This window comes from Bombina bombina, chromosome 6, assembly GCF_027579735.1.
Source record: "Bombina bombina isolate aBomBom1 chromosome 6, aBomBom1.pri, whole genome shotgun sequence".
In the NCBI taxonomy this organism is placed as follows: Eukaryota; Metazoa; Chordata; class Amphibia; order Anura; family Bombinatoridae; genus Bombina; species Bombina bombina.
In genome coordinates, this window is record NC_069504.1 from 500,440,492 (window position 1) to 500,462,340 (window position 21,849).

The 21,849-nt window shown below is 42.1% G+C and overlaps 1 protein-coding gene across 1 annotated transcript in view; it reads right to left on the reverse strand.

Annotated features, from left to right (window-relative positions):
• Positions 1 to 8,408: 8,408 nt before the first annotated feature.
• LOC128663173 (zinc finger protein 609) overlaps positions 8,409 to 21,849 on the reverse strand; it is a 474,651-nt gene continuing 461,210 nt past the window's right edge. The window contains exons 6-7 of the mRNA XM_053717370.1: positions 11,246 to 11,324; positions 8,409 to 11,064 (exon numbers count right to left, since the gene is read on the reverse strand). Of these exons, the coding sequence (XP_053573345.1) occupies positions 11,251 to 11,324 (74 nt within the window). The 3' untranslated portion in view covers positions 8,409 to 11,064; positions 11,246 to 11,250. The remainder of the gene's footprint in view (positions 11,065 to 11,245; positions 11,325 to 21,849) is intronic.

Genomic DNA, 21,849 nt, shown 5'->3' on the forward strand with positions numbered 1-21,849 from the left:
CGACCATGATTTGAGCCAAAGCGCTCTGCGCGCCATGATGGCAAAACCTGAATTTTTTGCCGCTAGCTTAGCTAATTGGAGAGCGGCATCAGTGATAAAAGAATTAACCAGCTTTAGAGCATGAATTCTATCCATGACCTCATCGTATGAAGTCTCCCTTTGGAGCGACTCCTCCAAGGCTTCGAACCAAAAAGCCGCAGCAGTAGTTACCGGAATAATGCAGGCAATTGGTTGAAGAAGAAAACCTTGCTGAACAAACATTTTCTTCAGCAATCCTTCCAATTTTTTATACATAGGATCTTTGAAAGCACAACTGTCCTCTATTGGTATAGTTGTATGTTTAGCAAGTGTTGAAACAGCCCCCTCTACCTTAGGGACTGTCTGCCACGCGTCCCGCCTAGGGTCGTTTATGGGGAACATTTTCTTAAAGATAGGTGGGGGAACAAAGGGTACAATGGGTCTCTCCCACTCCTTAGTCACAATATCCGCCACCCTCTTTGGGATCGGAAATGCCTCAGTGTATAAAGGGACCTCTAAGAATCTGTCCATTTTACACAATTTTTCAGGGACCACCATGGGGTCACAATCATCCAGCCTAGCTAAAACCTCCTTAAGCAGGACGCGGAGGTGTTCCAGCTTAAATTTAAACGCTAAGGAATCTGACTCTGCCTGCTGAGAAACTTTTCCTGTGTCAGAAATTTCTCCCTCAGACAGACCTTCCCTCACTGCTACCTCTGAGTTTTGTGAGGGTACTACAGATAAATTATCCAAAGCTTCAGATTGCTCATCCTCTGTATTTAAAACTGAGCTATCGCGCTTTTTTGGAAAAACTGGCAGTTTGGATAAAAATGCTGCAAGGGAATTATCCATTACTGCTGCTAATTGTTGTAAAGTAATAGGGGCCAATGCGCTAGAGGTACTAGGAATCGCTTGCGCGGGCGTAACTGGAGTAGACACGTGGTGGGAGGAAGGAGGACTATCCTCATTACCCTCCGTTAAGGAATCATCTTGGGAAGCATTTTTAATTGTCACTGGATGATCTTTAAAATGCTTAGATGTTTTGGCACACTTTAAACATAAATGCAATGGGGGTACTGCCATGGCTTTTGAACATAAAGAACAAGGTCTATCTGAAGGTTCAGACATGTTTGACAGACTCAGACAACACTAAAATCTTGAAAAAAATACTTTTTGAAAAAACGTTACTGTGTCTTTAAATAATAAAAAGCACACACTTTTTTACCAAACCATCAAAAAACATCCGATCTTAATGAAATTTTCACCACATGATCTTAATGCTTTGAAATGATTGCACACAAATTTTCAAATCAATTAACCCCTTAATGCCCAAACCGGAGCAAAATGAAGTAAACAACCGGTTTAACCCACTACAGTACGATGCCACAGTCTTTGCTGTGGCTTTACCTTCCTTTAGGGTTATTTGTAGGTGCAAAGTAAGCCTCCCTGAAGTCCTCCTGTACTCTTAAGGCTCTACACGTGAAGCTGCATGGAGCTGTGTTGCAAATCAACTGCGCAACTGAGGCGTGAAAATGAGGCCCCCTCCTTCATTACTCCAGAGTTATGGGGCCTTTCTGAGTCAGATTAGGTGTCTTACCAAATGCCAGGCGTAAAAAAGTCCCCAAAAAGTGTTTCCAACGTCTAAAACGCTTAATAAATATAAGATTACCTTAATAAAGTAATCGATTTAGCCCATAACAGTGTCTGTCAGTATTAAAGCCCTTAACTGAAGCTATCATTCTATACAGTGTCTCAGAAAATGGCTTACCTTCCCTCATGGGATTTCTGTCAGTCTTTTAGCACTACCAAGTCTTGTTAGAAAAAATGACTGAGCATACCTTAAGCAGTATAAGCCTGCAAACTGTTCCCCCCAACTGAAGTTCTCCGGTACTCAACAGTCCTGTGTGGGGAAAGCAATGGATTTTAGTTACGACATGCTAAAATCTTTTTCCTCTCAGCAGAAATCTTCATCACTTTCTGCCTCAGAGTAAATAGTACAAACCGGCACTATTTAAAAATAACAAACTCTTGATTGAAGAAATAAAACTACAAATCTAACACCACAAACTCTTTACCCTCCCGCGGAGATGCTACTTGTTAGAGCGGCAAAGAGAATGACTGGGGGGCGGAGCCTGAGGGGAGCTATATGGACAGCTTTGCTGTGTGCTCTCTTTGCCACTTCCTGTAGGGATTGAGAATATCCCACAAGTAAGGATGAATCCGTGGACTGAATACACCAAGAGAAAAGAAATTGATAATAGGAGTAAATTAGAACAATGCTTAAAATTGCATGCTCTACCTGAATCATGAAAGAAAAAACCCAAAATTTATGCTTACCTGATAAATTTCTTTCTCTTGTGGTGTATCCAGTCCACGGGTTCATCCATTACTTGTGGGATATTCTCCTTCCCAACAGGAAGCTGGAAGAGGACACCCACAGCACAGCTGTCTATATAGCTCCTCCCCTAACTGCCACCCCCAGTCATTCGACCGAAGACAAGCAAGAAAAAAGGAGAAACTATAGGGTGCAGTGGTGACTGTAGTTTAAAAATAAAAAACACCTGCCTTAAAGTGACAGGGCGGGCCGTGGACTGGATACACCACAAGAGAAAGAAATTTATCAGGTAAGCATAAATTTTGTTTTCTCTTGTAAGGTGTATCCAGTCCACGGGTTCATCCATTACTTGTGGAATACCAATACCAAAGCTTTAGGACATGGATGAAGTGAGGGACAAGGCAGGAACTTAAACGGAAGGCACCACTGCCTGCAAGACCTTTCTCCCAAAAATAGCCTCAGAGGAAGCAAAAGTATCAAATTTGTAGAATTTAGAAAATGTATGAAGCGAAGACCAAGTCGCCGCCTTACAAATCTGTTCAACAGAGGCCTCATTTTTAAAAGCCCATGTGGAAGCTACCGCTCTAGTGGAATGAGCTGTAATTCTTTCAGGAGGCTGCTGGCCAGCAGTCTCATAAGCTAAACGGATTATGCTTCTCAGCCAAAAAGAAAGAGAAGATGCCGAAGCCTTTTGGCCTCTCCTCTGTCCAGAGTAGACAACAAACAATGCAGATGTTTGACGAAAATCCTTAGTAGCTTGTAAATAAAACTTTAAAGCACGAACAACGTCAAGATTGTGTAATAGACGTTCCTTCTTTGAAGAAGGATTAGGACAAAGTGACGGAACAACAATCTCCTGATTGATATTCTTATTAGATACCACCTTAGGAAGAAACCCAGGTTTGGTACGCAAAACTACCTTATCTACATGGAAGATCAGATAAGGGGAATCACACTGTAAGGCAGATAACTCTGAAACTCATCGAGCCGAAGAGATAGCTACCAAAAACAGAACTTTCCAAGATAAAAGCTTGATATCTATGGAATGCAGAGGTTCAAACAGAACCCCTTGAAGAACTTTAAGAACTAAATTTAAACTCCATGGCGGAGCAACAGGTTTAAACACAGGCTTGATTCTAACTAAAGCCTGACAAAATGCCTGAACGTCTGGAACATCTGCCAGAAGAATAGACAGAGCAGAAATCTGTCCCTTTAAGGAACTAGCTGACAATCCCTTCTCCAATCCTTCTTGGAGAAAGGATAATATCCTAGGAATCCTGACCTTACTCCATGAGTAACTCTTGGATTCACACCAATGAAGATATTTACACCATATCTTATGATAGATTTTCCTGGTGAAAGGCTTTCGAGCCTGAATCAAGGTATCAATGACCGACTCGGAGAAACCACGTTTTGATAAAATCAAGCGTTCAATCTCCAAGCAGTCAGCCGCAGAGAAATTAGATTTGGATGTTTGAATGGACCTTGGAGTAGAAGGTCCTGCCTCAGCGGCAGAGTCCATGGTGGAAAGGATGATATGTCCACCAGATCTGCATACTAAGTCCTGCGTGGCCACGCAGGTGCTATCAAAATCACTGAAGCTCTCTCCTGCTTGATCTTGGCAATCAGACAAGGGAGGAGAGGAAATGGTGGGAACACATAAGCCAGGCTGAAGGACCAGGGCACTGCTAGAGCGCTGCCTGGGGATCCCTTGACCTGGACCTGTAACAAGGAAGCTTGGCGTTCTGACGAGACGCCATCAGATCCAGTTCTGGTTTGCCCCATAGTTGAATCAGCTGGGCAAATACCTCCGGATGAAAAGTCTGCCGACTTAGAAAATCCGCCTCCCAGTTCTCTACTCCTGGGATATGGATAGCTGAGAGATGGCAAGAGTGAACCTCTGCCCATAGAATTATCTTTGAAACCTCCAACATTGCCAGGGGGCTTCTTGTTCCCCCCTGATGGTTGATATAGGCTACAGTCGTGATATTGTCTGACTGAAATCTGATGAACCTGACCGCAGCTAGTTGAGGCCAAGCCTGAAGAGCATTGAATATCGCTCTAAGTTCCAGAATGTTTATTGGAAGGAGGGCTTCCTCATGAGTCCACGAACCCTGAGCCTTCAGGGAGTTCCAGACTGCGCCCCAGCCCAGAAGGCTGGCATCTGTCGTCACTATAGTCCACTCTGGCCTGCGGAAACTCATTCCCCTGGACAGATGGACCCGAGATAACCACCAGAGAAGAGAATCTCTGGTCTCTTGATCCAGATTTAACAGAGGGGACAAATCTGTGTAGTCCCCATTCCACTGATTGAGCATGCAAAGTTGCAGTGGTCTGAGATGTAGGCGGGCAAACGGAACTATGTCCATTGCTGCTACCATTAGGCCGATTACTTCCATACACTGAGCCACTGATGGCCGAGAAGTGGAATGAAGAGCACGGCAGGAAGTTAGAAGCTTTGATAACCTGACCTCTGTCAGAAAAAATTTCCTTTCTACTGAATCTATCAGTGTTCCTAGGAAGGAAACTCTTGTGAGAGGGGAGAGAGAACTCTTTTCTTCATTCACCTTCTACCCGTGAGACCTCAGAAAGGCCAGAACAATGTCCGTATGGGACTTGGCGATTTGAAAAGTCGACGCCTGTATCAGAATGTCGTCTAGGTAAGGAGCCACCGCTATGCCCCGTGGCCTTAGAACCGCCAGTAGGGACCCTAGAACCTTCGTAAAGATTCTTGGTGCCGTGGCTAACCCGAAGGGAAGAGCCACAAACTGGTAATGCCTGTCTAAGAAGGCGAACCTGAGGAACGGATGATGATCTCTGTGAATCGGAATGTGGAGATAAGTATCCTTTAAGTCCACGGTAGTCATATATTGACCCTCCTGGATCATAGGGAGGATGGTTCGGATAGTCTCCATCTTGAAGGATGGGACCCTGAGAAATTTGTTTAGGATATTGAGATCCAAGATTGGTCTGAAAGTTCCCTCTTTTTTGGGAACTATAAACAGATTTGAATAGAAGCCCTGCCCCTGTTCCTCCCTTGGAACTGGGTGGATGACTCCCATAACCAGTAGGTCATGAACACAACGTAAGAATGCCTCTCTCTTTATCTGGTTTACAGATAATTGTGAGAGATGAAATCTTCCCCTTTGGAGATGAAGCTTTGAAGTCCAGAAGATATCCCTGGGAAACAATCTCTAATGCCCAGGGATCCTGGACGTCTCTTGTCGAAGCCTGGGCGAAGAGAGAAGGTCTGCCCCCTACTAGATCCGGTACCGGATCGGGGGCTACTCCTTCCTGCTGTCTTAGAGACGGCAGCAGGTTTTTTGGCCTGCTTCCCCTTGTTCGGTCTCCAGACTGGTGTGGACTGGGCGAAATTTCCCTCTTGTTTTGCATTAGAGGAAGCTGAAGCTGCGCCACTCGTGAAGTTTCGAAATAAACGAAAATTATTCTGTTTGGTCCTTAATTTATTGGACCTATCCTGAGGAAGGGTGTAACCTTTTCCTTCAGTAATATCAGAAATGATCTCCTTCAGGCCTGGACCGAATAGGGTCTGTCCTTTGAAGGGGATGTTAAGAAGCTTAGACTTTGAAGTAACGTCTGCTGACCAGGACTAAAGCCATAGCGCCCTGCACACCAGAATGGCAAAACCTGAATTCTTAGCCGTTAGTTTGGTTAGATGAAAAACGGCATCAGAAATAAAGGAATTAGCTAACTTGAGAGCTTTAATCCTGTCTAAAATATCATCTAACGGGGTCTCCACCTGTAGAGCCTCCTCAAGAAACTCGAACCAAAAAGCCGCTGCAGCAATAACTGGGGCAATGCATGCAAGAGGCTGGAGAATAAAACCTTGATGGATAAAAATTTTCTTAAGGAGACCCTCCAATTTTTTATCCATAGGATCTAAGAAAGCACAACTGTCCTCGACGGGGATAGTTGTACGCTTAGCTAGGGTAGAAACAGCACCCTCCACCTTAGCGATTGTCTGCTATGAGTTCCGTATAGCGACATCTATGGGAAACATCTTTTTAAAAGCAGGAGGGGGAGAGAACGGAACACCTGGTCTATCCCATTCCTTAGTAATAATTTCCGAAAACCTCTTAGGGACTGGAAAAACATCAGTGTAAACAGGCACTGCAAAGTATTTGTCCATTTTACACAATTTCTCTGGAATTACAATGGGGTCACAGTCATCCAGAGTCGCTAAAACCTCCCTGAGCAATAAGCGGAGGTGTTCAAGCTTAAAATTAAAGGCTGACATTTCAGAATCGGACTGAAGTAATGTCTTCCCTGAATCTGAAATCTCACCCTCAGATAGCAACTCCCTTGCCACGGCTTCGGAGCATTGTGAGGGTATATCGGACATAGCTACTAAAGCGTCAGAAAGCTCTGTATTTGTTCAAGCCCCAGAGCTGTCTCGATTTCCTTGTAACCCTGGCAGTTTGGACAATACCTCTGTGAGGGTATTAGTCATAACTGCCGCCATGTCTTGTAAGGTAAACGCATTGGACGCGCTAGATGTACTTGGCATCACTTGAGCGGGAGTTATAGGTTCTGACACGTGGGGAGAGCTAGATGGCATAACATCCCTTTTGTCAGTCTGAGAAACCTCTGGTGATAAATCTTTAAATGCCATAATATGGTCTTTATAATTTATAGAAATTTCAGTACATTTGGTACACATTCTAAGAGGGGGTTCCACAATGGTTTCTAAACATATTGAACAAGGAGTTTCCTCTATGTCAGACATGTTTAACAGACTAGAAATGAGACCAGCAAGCTTGGAAAACACTTTAATAACTGTGAAACAGCAAATAAATAAAAACGGTACAGTGCCTTTAAGAGAAAAAAAACTATCAAATAAACTGCAAAACAGTTTTAAAAAGTAGTAAACTCTTCGAAATTTTTACAGTGTGTATAAGGGACCAAAGCAGCATTGCACCCACTTGCAAATGGATGATTAACCCTTTAGGCCCCAAACCGGATTTGAAAAACGTTAAAAAACGTTAATAAACAGTTAAACACCTTGCCACTGCTCTGTTGTGGCTCCTACCTGCCCTCAAATACGATTTAGGAAAGAAATAAGCCCTCTATAGTGGTCCTCAGATGCCAGAGGACTCCTTTAGGGAAGCTGGATGTCTCAGTCTGAATATGAACTGCGCATCTAGAGCGCGAAAATAGGCCCCTCCCACCATGCACTCGATGTCAGAGGGCCTTAAGAAAATACTCCTAGGAGTATCTGACTAGCCATGTAGAAACTAGGCCCCAAAAAAGCGATTTATCACCCTCAGAGAAAAAACATTCTTTCTATATAACATGTAAACGTTTTGTCACTAAGAAATATGAGTATTAACATGAATATTACCCTTTTTTGTAAGCATGATCCCAGTCGTTAAATCACTGCATCAGGCTTACCTCAATTATACAAGGCTCTGTCAGCATTTTCTAGATCTTATCATCTCTCTAGAAATAAATATACTGAACATATCTCAAAGCAGGTAAACTGCAAACCGTTCCCCCAACTGAAGTCTTTCCCATACTCTTCAGTTATGCATGAGAACAGCAATTGACCTTAGTTACAAACCGCCAAGATCATCAACCTCCAGGCAGATTCTTCTTCTAATTTCTGACAGAGTAAAACAGTACAACGCCGGTACTGTTTAAAAATAACAAACTTTTGATTGAAGGTAAAACTACACTAAGTCACCACATATCTCTTGATACTTCCTATCTTGTCGAGAGCTGCAAGAGAATGACTGGGGGTGGCAGTTAGGGGAGGAGCTATATAGACAGCTCTGCTGTGGGTGTCCTCTTGCAGCTTCCTGTTGGGAAGGAGAATATCCCATAAGTAATGGATAAACCCGTGGACTGGATACACCTAACAAGAGAAATGTGGGTTTAGTATATCCATTTAAGGGCATTTCCCCAGAATCTAAACAGAGTTTAATAACATGTAATAAGACCAACTGTGTAAATATTTATAAATGCACACCACACACTGTACCACAGCCTAAAACATTATATTACATAATGTGCACAGGCAGGAGACCACCAAAACTCTGATAAAACATACGTGTATTTCTTAAAACTGCAGAATTCAACTTTGCCACAAAAAAACGTCAAAACCTTTGCAAAATAGGAAAAAAGTTACATAACAGAAATATACTTTACATCTTTATACAGATTTGATTAGAGAGAGAGAGAGAGAGAGAGAGAGAGAGAGAGAGAGAGAGAAGTGCCTTCTGCCCCCTCCCCACCAAGGTTCAAGGGCAAGTTTATTTCATATACAATCAGTTCTTGTTTACAACCAAGCAATACAAAAAAACGTTTATTGGAAAACTTCCAGAAAGGGTTAAAATACATGTGTTTTTTTTGTTTGTATTTTAAATGTACATCCTTCTGTGCCTCCTGGAGGTTGTGTTATAAAATAAAAAGGGAAGTGACTAAAAAAAGAAATCTCTGGGAGCCCAAGTTTGTAAGTATTATTCATGTTAAATGGGCTTTCTAGGCCTTCTAAAATCTAAAGCACAGGAGAAAAAAAACAAAACATTGGGGTTAAAATGGTTTTGTCAGGCACACTTCATAAGACAATAAACTGCCTTGTTCCATTTGCCGTAATGGAGAATAATGAATTTAGGAGTAAGGAGATATGCATAAGAACTTAATGCAAGTAAAGGTAATTAAACAGAACAGGCTAGGGTGGCCTATTCAGTAAAATGCAACAAACCTTGATAACTCTTAGCATCTGCTGGCTGATGCTGCATGGGTTTAGTGAGCCACCCGAAATCTTTAAACGCAAACCCTCCCTCCTAGTCTAATATCAACAAGCTTGTAATCTGACTGCCATATGCTATACCTAGGTCCCTTTCAAATCAAGCAAAGATTGAAAGGGACACAATTACAATCTTCAAAATACTGTTTTGCATATTCAAATATTAAAAAAAAAAAAAAAAAAAAAAAAAAATGCTTAAAATCTGACTTTAACAAACCAGGGGTTTCAGTGGTTTCATAGGCAGCTCCTGTTCCAGGAAAAATAAACCAAATAAAAAACTACCTGGTTTTGCTTCTGTTGTTCAACATTTTTGTGCAGAGAACATATAAACGTCCTGTTATTTTTTTTCCTGGTTCACAAACCATAAATATAACTTTTGGTCATGTGCTTAGTATATTCCAACTTTAAAGTCTAACATAAGTATTTGTTTTTTTTAATCAAAATTTTGCTGTGGCTGTAATGCATGAAAACAAATATGTATATGTCTGTGTGTATGAATAAATGATTTATATATACACATACACAGGGGTGGAAAAATCTCAATATAGCTGCCCAATCAGATGACAAATATTACTAGTCCACTTAGTGTTAATAATAAGAGGCGTCATTCTTACTCATCCACTACAATTTCATATTAGTTCATGACTAGTGGATCAGTGGAAATTTCCAGCCTTGCGTGCGTGTCTATATGCACCTATGTATTATTTATACATGTACACACACACAGAACACACACATACGCATACATATTGCCATTTCTTGTTCTGTGTGGGGAAATCAACTAGTGGTTTAACAGATCTACAATGCAGAATGCAACAATTATCAATTTTTAAAATTAGTGTCCTATAAAAGAAAGTGTCAGGATTTATATACATTATACACAACCATAGGTTTCTATGGGAGTACTGCACTTTTACATCACAGCTGTGGATGCTTCTTCAGTACACTCAACCGTATTTGGCTCCCCAATGGAAAATGAAAGCAACATAACAGAGAAATGTTCATTTAAGAGCTATGAGGTTAACAAAATAATCAGATGGTGCACATGAAGAAAAAAAAAATACAGGAAATGGTTGTGAAACTTCATTAGCCCATGGGTAGTGTTAGTGTCTTTGCTGTAACAGATATTAACATACAAACTAATATATTGCAGCTTCTTTGCCAACACAGATATAAAAAGTAAAACTTATCCTCCATGCACTTCATTCCACAAGCTGTGATGATTCCAGTGGTTGTGTCTAAGCAGACACCCCATATCGGATAGTCCATATATTTAATATCAGTGGGAAGAAGCATGGTCCAAGTAATCTGAACACAAGCTCTTAAACAGTCGTCATCAAATATCTGAAGGACATAAAACTATATATCTCAGAGTACAAGAATTCTGTTCCAATGTACATAACCCTGTGGATACTTTAATGATCTACCACTGCGCCTTTATTCCTGATATCCAGGAGATTTAAATGCCTGAGTGTATGTAGGAGTGAAAGTCCATAGTTAAAGTAGAAATTGGGAAGGAGTGTTTTAATGAAAGTAAGGGGGAAAGCAAAATATTTTTTCTCCAGAAGTCTATGGACACAGGGCACCCAGATACTGGGTGGGTCAGTTCTCAAGAACAATATCATCCCTGGCAGAGTTGTAAGAAAGAAAAGCACAATGCTTCTCCTCATGGCCCCAGTCTGCAGGAAGTTGTAGGGAACTTTGAATAAATAATGTCTGTCAGTGAGAACTTTTCTCCTAAGAGTCGAAGTGAGGAGAATGAAGCTTGTGGAAGATTGGGTGGATTCTGTGCCTGGAATCAGAATGTGAACTCAAGAGACAAAGTCTGGCAACAGAAAATATTTTACATCATTCAACTGATGCATTGACTTGAATTCCCGCTACGTCCTGTGATCCGGTCACCTGACTTGTGGGAGAATGTGACCTCCAACGACATCATTTCCTGCCACAAAAAAGTAAAAATCATTATTCAAAATAACTCTCCCCACATGAGCAGAATCAAAACAACATAAGCCATGCAGAGAGAAAGGATGGAAAGTGACACAGAGGGCTCTACTATTAAATAGAGAATTGTAGGAGAGTGAAAGGCTGAAAAACAAAAGTGAAAGCACTAGCAGACTTACCAATCTCACCTCCTGGGTGGTGGATAAAGTGAAGGAGCTGAGCCTTGCTGGCTAGCCACTATGGCTGTAGAAGACAAGCCTACAAGAAGGTGCAAAGAAATTTATTAGAAAATAAAACTTGCCTGCTAAACAGTTTAAGCTAAAAACAGAATTTATGCTTACCTGATAAATTACTTTCTCCAACGGTGTGTCCGGTCCATGGCGTCATCCTTACTTGTGGGAATATCTCTTCCCCAACAGGAAATGGCAAAGAGTCCCAGCAAAGCTGGCCATATAGTCCCTCCTAGGCTCCGCCCACCCCAGTCATTCGACCGACGTACAGGAGGAAAAATATAGGAGAAACCATATGGTATCGTGGTGACTGTAGTTAGAGAAAATAATTCATCAGACCTGATTAAAAAACCAGGGCGGGCCGAGGACCGGACACACCGTTGGAGAAAGTAATTTATCAGGTAAGCATAAATTCTGTTTTCTCCAACATTGGTGTGTCCGGTCCACGGCGTCATCCTTACTTGTGGGAACCAATACCAAAGCTTTAGGACACGGATGAAGGGAGGGAGCAAATCAGGTTACCTAAACGGAAGGCACCACGGCTTGCAAAACCTTTCTCCCAAAAATAGCCTCCGAAGAAGCAAAAGTATCAAATTTGTACAATTTGGCAAAAGTGTGCAGTGAAGACCAAGTCGCTGCCTTACATATCTGATCAACAGAAGCCTCGTTCTTGAAGGCCCATGTGGAAGCCACAGCCCTAGTGGAGTGAGCTGTGATTCTTTCAGGAGGCTGCCGTCCGGCAGTCTCGTAAGCCAATCGGATGATGCTTTTAAGCCAAAAGGAAAGAGGTAGAAGTTGCTTTTTGACCTCTCCTTTTACCAGAATAGACGACAAACAGAGAAGATGTTTGTCTGAAATCTTTTGTAGCTTCTAAATACAATTTTTGAGCACGGACTACGTCCAAATTGTGTAACAAACGTTCCTTCTTTGAAACTGGATTCGGACACAAAGAAGGTACAACTATCTCCTGGTTAATATTTTTGTTAGAAACAACCTTTGGAAGAAAACCAGGCTTAGTACGCAAAACCACCTTATCTGCATGGAACACCAGATAGGGCGGAGAACACTGCAGAGCAGATAACTCTGAAACTCTTCTAGCAGAAGAAATAGCAACCAAAAACAAAACTTTCCAAGATAACAACTTAATATCTATGGAACGTAGAGGTTCAAACGGAACCCCTTGAAGAACTGAAAGAACTAGATTTAAACTCCAGGGAGGAGTCAAAGGTCTGTAAACAGGCTTGATCCTAACCAGAGCCTGAACAAATGCTTGAACATCTGGCATAGCTGCCAGTCGTTTGTGTAGTAAGACAGATAAAGCAGAAATCTGTCCCTTTAGAGAACTCGCAGATAATCCTTTATCCAAACCTTCTTGCAGAAAGGAAAGAATCTTAGGAATTTTTACCTTATTCCAAGGGAATCCCTTGGATTCACACCAGCAGATATATCTTTTCCATATTTTATGGTAAATCTTTCTAGTTACCGGTTTTCTGGCCTGAACCAGAGTATCAATCACCGAATCTGAAAACCCACGCTTTGATAGAATCAAGCGTTCAATCTCCAAGCCGTCAGCTGGAGGGAGACCAGATTTGGATGTTCGAATGGACCCTGAACATAAAGGTCCTGTCTCAAAGGTAGCTTCCATGGTGGAACCGATGACATTCACCAGGTCTGCATACCAAGTCCTGCGTGGCCACGCAGGAGCTAACAAGATCACCGAGACCCTCTCCTGTTTGATCCTGGCTACCAGCCTGGGAATGAGAGGAAACGGTGGGAACACATAAGCTAGGTTGAAGGTCCAAGGCGCTACTAGTGCATCCACTAGAGTCGCCTTGGGATCCCTGGATCTGGACCCGTAGCAAGGAACCTTGAAGTTCTGACGAGACGCCATCAGATCCATGTCTGGAATGCCCCATAATTGAGCCAACTGGGCAAAAATCTCCGGGTGGAGTTCCCACTCCCCTGGATGGAATGTCTGACGACTCAGATAATCCGCTTCCCAGTTTTCCACACCTGGGATGTGGATCGCAGATAGATGGCAGGAGTGATTCTCCGCCCATTGTATTATTTTGGTTACTTCTTTCATCGCCAGGGAACTCCTTGTTCCCCCCTGATGATTGATATACGCAACAGTCGTCATGTTGTCTGATTGGAATCTTATGAATCTGGCCTTTGCAAGCTGAGGCCAAGCCCTGAGAGCATTGAATATCCCTCTTAGTTCCAGAATGTTTATCGGGAGAAGAGACTCTTCCCGAGACCATAGTCCCTGAGCTTTCAGGGATTCCCAGACCGCACCCCAGCCCACTAGACTGGCGTCGGTCGTGACAATGACCCACTCTGGTCTGCGGAAGCTCATTCCCTGGGATAGGTGGTCCAGGGATATCCACCAACGGAGTGAATCTCTGGTCTTCTGATCAACTTGAATCACCGGAGACAAGTCTGTATAGTCCCCATTCCACTGTTTCAGCATGCACAGTTGTAATGGTCTTAGATGAATTCGCGCAAAAGGAACTATGTCCATTGCTGCAACCATCAACCCTACTACTTCCATGCACTGAGCTATGGAAGGACGTGGAACAGAATGAAGAACTTGACAAGCGCTTAGAAGTTTTGACTTTCTGACATCTGTCAGAAAGATCCTCATTTCTAAGGAATCTATTATTGTTCCCAGGAAGGGAACTCTTGTTGACGGAGACAGAGAACTTTTTTCTATGTTCACCTTCCATCCGTGAGATCTGAGAAAGGTCAGAACGATGTCTGTATGAACCTTTGCTTTTGAAAGGGACGACGCTTGTATTAGAATGTCGTCCAAGTATGGTACTACTGCAATGCCCCTAGGTCTTAGAACCGCTAGAAGGGACCCGAGTACCTTTGTGAAAATCCTTGGAGCAGTGGCTAATCCGAATGGGAGGGCCACAAACTGGTAATGTTTGTCCAGAAAGGCAAACCTTAGGAACTGATGATGTTCTTTGTGGATAGGAATATGTAGGTACGCATCCTTTAGATCCACGGTAGTCATAAATTGACCTTCCTGGATAGTGGGTAGAATCGTTCGAATGGTTTCCATTTTGAACGATGGTACCCTGAGAAATTTGTTTAGGATCTTTAAATCCAGAATTGGTCTGAAGGTTCCCTCTTTTTTGGGAACTACGAACAGATTTGAGTAAAATCCCATTCCTTGTTCCGTCATTGGAACTGGGTGTATCACTCCCATCTTTAGCAGGTCTTCTACACAATGTAAGAACGCCTGTCTCTTTATTTGGTTTGAGGATAAGTGAGACATGTGGACCCTTCCCCTTGGGGGTAGTTCCTTGAATTCCAGAAGATAACCCTGAGAAACTATTTCTAGCGTCCAGGGATCCTGAACATCTCTTGCCCAAGCCTGAGCAAAGAAAGAGAGTCTGCCCCCCACTAGATCCGGTCCCGGATCGGGGGCTACTCCTTCATGCTGTTTTGTTAGCGGTAGCAGGCTTCTTGGTCTGCTTACCCTTGTTCCAGCCTTGCATCGGTTTCCAGGCTGGTTTGGACTGTGAGGCATTACCCTCTTGCTTAGAGGATGCAGAATTAGAGGCCGGTCCGTTCCTGAAATTACGAAAGGAACGAAAATTAGACTTATTCTTGGCCTTGAAAGGCCTATCTTGTGGGAGGGCGTGGCCCTTTCCCCCAGTGATGTCTGAAATAATCTCTTTCAATTCTGGTCCAAAGAGAGTTTTACCCTTGAAGGGGATGTTAAGCAATTTTGTCTTGGATGATACATCCGCTGACCAAGACTTTAGCCAAAGCGCTCTGCGCGCCACAATTGCAAACCCTGAATTTTTCGCCGCTAATCTAGCTAATTGCAAAGCGGCATCTAAAATAAAAGAGTTAGCCAACTTAAGTGCGTGAACTCTGTCCATAAGCTCCTCATATGGAGTCTCTCTACTGAGCGACTTTTCTAGTTCCTCGAACCAGAACCACGCTGCTGTAGTGACAGGAACAATGCATGAAATGGGTTGTAGAAGGTAACCTTGCTGTACAAAAATCTTTTTAAGCATACCTTCCAATTTTTTATCCATAGGATCTTTGAAAGCACAACTATCTTCGATAGGAATAGTAGTGCGCTTGTTTAGAGTAGTAACTGCCCCCTCGACCTTAGGGACTGTCTGCCATAAGTCCTTTCTGGGGTTGACCATAGGAAATAATTTCTTAAATATAGGAGAGGGAACAAAAGGTATGCCGGGCTTCTCCCACTCCTTATTCACTATGTCCGCCACCCGCTTGGGTATAGGAAAAGCGTCGGGGTGCACCGGAACCTCTAGGAACTTGTCCATCTTGCATAATTTTTCTGGAATGACCAAGTTGTCACAATCATCCAGAGTAGATAACACCTCCTTAAGCAGTGTGCGGAGATGTTCTAATTTAAATTTAAATGTCACAACATCAGGTTCAGCCTGTTGAGAAATTTTTCCTGAATCTGAAATTTCCCCATCTGACAAAACCTCCCTCATGGCCCCTTCAGATTGGTGTGAGGGTATGACAGAACAATTATCATCAGCGCCCTCCTGCTCTTCAGTGTTTAAAACAGAGCAATCGCGCTTTCTCTGATATGCAGGCATTTTGGATAAAATATTTGCTATGGAGTTATCCATTACAGCCGTCAATTGTTGCATGGTAATAAGCATTGGTGCGCTAGAAGTACTAGGGGCCTCCTGCGTGGGCAAAACTGGCGTAGACACAGAAGGAGATGATGTAGAACCATGTCTACTCCCTTCATCTGAGGAATCATCTTGGGCAATTTCATTATTTGTGGCAGTACTGTCCTTACTTTGTTTGGACGCCATGGCACAATTATCACACAATTTTGAAGGGGGAGACACATTGGCTTTCATACATATAGAACATAGCTTATCTGAAGGCACAGACATGTTAAACAGGCTTAAACTTGTCAATAAAGCACAAAAACCGTTTTAAAACAAAACCGTTACCGTCTCTTTAAATTTTAAACAGAGCACACTTTATTACTGAATATGTGAAAATATATGAAGGAATTGTTCAAAATTTACCAAAATTTCACCACAGTGTCTTAAAGCATTAAAAGTATTGCACACCAATTTTCAGAGCTTTAACCCTTAAAATAACAAAACCGGAGCCGGTTACAGATTTAACCCCTATACAGTCCCAGCTACAGCCTTTGCTGTGACTTTACCAAGCCCAGAGGGGAATACGATACCAAATGACGCCTTCTAGGAACTTTTCCAACTACTTTCAGGTCCTCACACATGCATCTGCATGTCTTGCACTCAAAAACAACTGCGCAGTAATGGCGCGAAAATGAGGCTCAGCCTACAACTGGGAAGGCCCTTCCTGACTGGAAAAGGTGTCTAACATAGTGCCTGACGTTAAAAAACGTTCCCCAAGTTTATAAGTGTGAATTATCAGCATAAACATGTATAAAATGTCCAAATAAAGCAATCGATTTAGCCCATAAAAGTGTCTACCAGTTTTATAGCCCATATTAAGCCCTTTATTCTGTTTGAGACTAAGAAAATGGCTTACCGGTCCCCATGAGGGGAAATGACAAGCCTTCCAGCATTACACAGTCTTGTTAGAAATATGGATAGTCATACCTTAAGCAGAAAAGTCTGCTAACTGTTTCCCCCAACTGAAGTTACTTCATCTCAATAGTCCTATGTGGAAACAGCAATTGATTTTAGTTACTGTCTGCTAAAATCATCTTCCTCTCACAAACAGAAATCTTCATCTTTTTCTGTTTCAGAGTAAATAGTACATACCCGCACTATTTTAAAATAACAAACTCTTGATAGTAGAATAAAAAAACTACAACTAAACACCACATACTCTTAACCATCTCCGTGGAGATGTTGCCTGTGCAACGGCAAAGAGAATGACTGGGGTGGGCGGAGCCTAGGAGGGACTATATGGCCAGCTTTGCTGGGACTCTTTGCCATTTCCTGTTGGGGAAGAGATATTCCCACAAGTAAGGATGACGCCGTGGACCGGACACACCAATGTTGGAGAAATATATATATATTTTTTACAAACATTGTTGCCTTAGGGAGCTGGGTAAATGCAGTATGTACATGCAGACTTGTGACTTCTTTTTGGATTATTCAACATATAATTAAATATAAACCCCTTCCTGAATCCAAATAATTGTGTGAATGGCTCCAAAGTTTTATACAAATTAAAAAAAATTTTTAGACACGTCAGAATGTTAAAACAGTATATTCATATAAAAAGAATAATTATTTAAATAAGTGTGATAAGAATAGGACTACACAAAGTATAAACATACAAATTACAAGATAGAATTCAAATACTCAGTATACTCTGCATACAAAATAAATAGAGGCATACAGTATATAAATAATAAAACAATCAATTGCAAAAAACACAAATTAATAGAAAAACTGGTAAAATAAACAATGAAGTATATTGCAAAGCATTTTTAATGGATATAATCCAAACATTGTAAGGGGAACTGCATTCTGAGTTTAAAGAAATGAAACCAGGGCTTAAAAGTACCAGTAAATATGGAAGATTTGCATAATAAACAAATGCATGATAAAAAGACAATGCAATAGCCCATAGTCTGTACTTCAAACGAGTAGTCATTTTTTTTCTGACAAATTTCAAAGTTATGTCTATTTCCACCACTCCTGTATCATGTGACAGCCATCAGTCAATCACAAAAGGATATATGTATATTCTGTGAATTCTTGCACATGCTCAGTAGGAGCTGGTGACACAAAAAGTGTAAATATAAAAAGACTGTGCACATTTTGTTAATGGAAAAAATTGAAAAGTTGTTTAAAATTGCATGTTCTATCTGAATCATTAAAGTTTAATTTTGATTTGAGTGTCCATTTAAATTCTGGTTAAATGTTTGTGCCATTTGATTGTATTTTAAATATACATCCTTCATCTTTGCTGGAACACATTTCTACACTTCAGCTACGTGAGCTGTAAATCTTTTTGTAAGGTTAGAACATGCCCATGACACACTATGGCAGGTTAAGGGGCCATACAAGCCAGCTTCGCTAATTTTTTATATTTTGTGGGGCTAGCTCCCTGAAACAGTCACTATCTGCAAATGAAATTACCAAAAAAAATTACACCAGGTTTGACATCTCAAATCACTCTTACTTTTGAAATCACCAATGGTAAATTGAATATGTGATCATATTCTTTCAAACCCATCATATAAGCAAATTCAAATGCTTGTTCAGATTACTCCAGCTTCCAAAATCATAAAAAAGCTAATGTCTGTTAAAACTGTTACTGGCCAAAACTTGAGTTAACAAAATATAATCCGTCAGCGAAGGGTGGGACAAATAAACATGCTGCAAAAAAATAGAAAACCATTTGTTTAAGAAATGCAGAAGATACATTTAGCAAAGGCAGATTGACGAACATCCAATATGTAATGAGGCACAAAAGTATTGGATGATTTCCACACACCTGTTTGGCAAATCTCTCAAGAGGTAGCATGAGCCTCAAAAGCCCAGGATGTTGAAACAGCCCTTGTGGAATTAGCTCTAAGCCCTTCAGGAACTGGTTCATTAGCTTGTTTGTAAGTCCTGAAGATTGGTTGAACAATCCCTTTTGAAAGTGTATACTACACAGGAGACTGTCCTAGCCGAGGTGCTTTAGGAATGACAAAAACATAATTTATGCTTACCTGATAAATTCCTTTCTTCTGTAGTGTGATCAGTCCACGGGTCATCATTACTTCTGGGATATTACTCCTCCCCAACAGGAAGTGCAAGAGGATTCACCCAGCAGAGCTGCATATAGCTCCTCCCCCCTACGTCACTCCCAGTCATTCGACCAAGGACCAACGAGAAAGGAAAAGCCAAGGGTGAAGTGGTGACTGGAGTATAAATTAAAAAATATTTACCTGCCTTAAAAACAGGGCGGGCCGTGGACTGATCACACTACAGAAGAAAGGAATTTATCAGGTAAGCATAAATTATGTTTTCTTCTGTTAAGTGTGATCAGTCCACGGGTCATCATTACTTCTGGGATACCAATACCAAAGCAAAAGTACACGGATGACGGGAGGGATAGGCAGGCTCTTTATACAGAAGGAACCACTGCCTGAAGAACCTTTCTCCCAAAAATAGCCTCCGATGAAGCAAAAGTGTCAAATTTGTAAAATTTGGAAAAAGTATGAAGCGAAGACCAAGTTGCAGCCTTGCAAATCTGTTCAACAGAGGCCTCATTCTTGAAGGCCCAAGTGGAAGCCACAGCTCTAGTAGAATGAGCTGTAATTCTTTCAGGAGGCTGCTGTCCAGCAGTCTCATAAGCTAAACGAATTATGCTACGAAGCCAAAAAGAAAGAGAGGTAGCGGAAGCTTTTTGACCTCTCCTCTGCCCAGAGTAAATGACAAACAGAGAAGACGTTTGTCGAAATTCCTTAGTTGCCTGTAAGTAAAATTTTAGAGCACGGACTACATCAAGGTTGTGCAGTAGACGTTCCTTCTTTGAAGAAGGATTTGGGCATAAAGAAGGAACAACAATCTCTTGATTGATATTCCTGTTAGTAACTACCTTAGGTAAGAACCCAGGTTTAGTACGCAGGACTACCTTATCCGAATGAAAAATCAAATAAGGAGAATCACAATGTAAGGCTGATAATTCAGAGACTCTTCGAGCCGAGGAAATAGCCATTAAAAATAGAACTTTCCAAGATAACAACTTTATATCAATGGAGTGAAGGGGTTCAAACGGAACGCCCTGAAAAACATTAAGAACAAGGTTTAAACTCCATGGTGGAGCAACAGTTTTAAACACAGGCTTAATCCTGGTCAAAGCCTGACAAAAAGCCTGGACGTCAGGAACTTCTGACAGACGTTTGTGTAACAGAATGGACAGAGCTGAGATCTGTCCCTTTAATGAACTAGCAGATAAACCCTTTTCTAAACCTTCTTGTAGAAAAGACAATATCCTAGGAATCCTAACCTTACTCCAAGAGTAACCTTTGGATTCACACCAATATAGGTATTTACGCCATATCTTATGGTAAATCTTTCTGGTAACAGGTTTCCTAGCCTGTATTAAGGTATCAATAACTGACTCAGAAAACCCACGTCTTGATAAAATCAAGCGTTCAATTTCCAAGCAGTCAGCTTCAGAGAAGTTAGATTTTGATGTTTGAAGGGACCCTGTATCAGAAGGTCCTGTTTCAGAGGTAGAGACCAAGGTGGACAGGATGACATGTCCACCAGGTCTGCATACCAAGTCCTGCGTGGCCACGCAGGTGCTATTAGAATCACTGATGCTCTCTCTTGTTTGATTCTGGCAATCAATCGCGGAAGCAACGGGAAGGGTGGAAACACGTAAGCCATCCTGAAGTCCCAAGGTGCTGTCAGAGCATCTATCAGGACTGCTCCTGGATCCCTGGATCTGGACCCGTAACGAGGAAGCTTGGCGTTCTGTCGAGACGCCATGAGATCTATCTCTGGTTTGCCCCAACGTCGAAGTATTTGGGCAAAGACCTCCGGATGAAGTTCCCACTCCCCCGGATGAAAAGTCTGACGACTTAAGAAATCCGCCTCCCAGTTCTCCACTCCCGGGATGTGGATTGCTGACAGGTGGCAAGAGTGAGACTCTGCCCAGAGAATTATCTTTGATACTTCCATCATAGCTAGGGAGCTTCTTGTCCCTCCCTGATGGTTGATGTAAGCTACAGTCGTGATGTTGTCCGACTGAAACCTGATGAACCCCCGAGTTGTCAACTGGGGCCAAGCCAGGAGGGCATTGAGAACTGCTCTCAATTCCAGAATGTTTATTGGCAGGAGACTCTCCTCCTGACTCCATTGTCCCTGAGCCTTCAGAGAATTCCAGACGGCACCCCAACCTAGAAGGCTGGCGTCTGTTGTTACAATTGTCCAGTCTGGTCTGCTGAATGGCATCCCCCTGGACAGATGTGGCCGAGAAAGCCACCATAGAAGAGAATTTCTGGTCTCTTGATCCAGATTCAGAGAAGGGGATAAGTCTGAGTAATCCCCATTCCACTGACTTAGCATGCACAGTTGCAGTGGTCTGAGGTGTAAGCGTGCAAAGGGTACTATGTCCATTGCCGCTACCATTAAGCCGATTACCTCCATGCATTGAGCCACTGACGGGTGTTGAATGGAATGTAGGGTGCGGCAAGCACTTTGAAGTCTTGTTAGCTTGTCCTCTGTCAGGTAAATCTTCATTTCTACAGAATCTATAAGAGTCCCCAGGAAGGGAACTCTTGTGAGTGGAACGAGTGAACTTTTCTTTTCGTTCACCTTCCATCCATGTGACCTTAGAAATGCCAGCACTAACTCTGTATGAGACTTGGCAGGCAAACCTTAGGTACCGATAATGATCTTTGTGAATCGGTATGTGAAGGTAAGTATCTTTTAAATCTACAGTGGTCATGTACTGACCCTCTTGGATCATAGGTAAAATTGTCCGAATAGTCTCCATCTTGAACGATGGAACTCTTAGGAATTTGTTTAGGATCTTTAAGTCCAGGATTGGTCTGAAAGTTCCCTCTTTTTTGGGAACCACAAACAGAT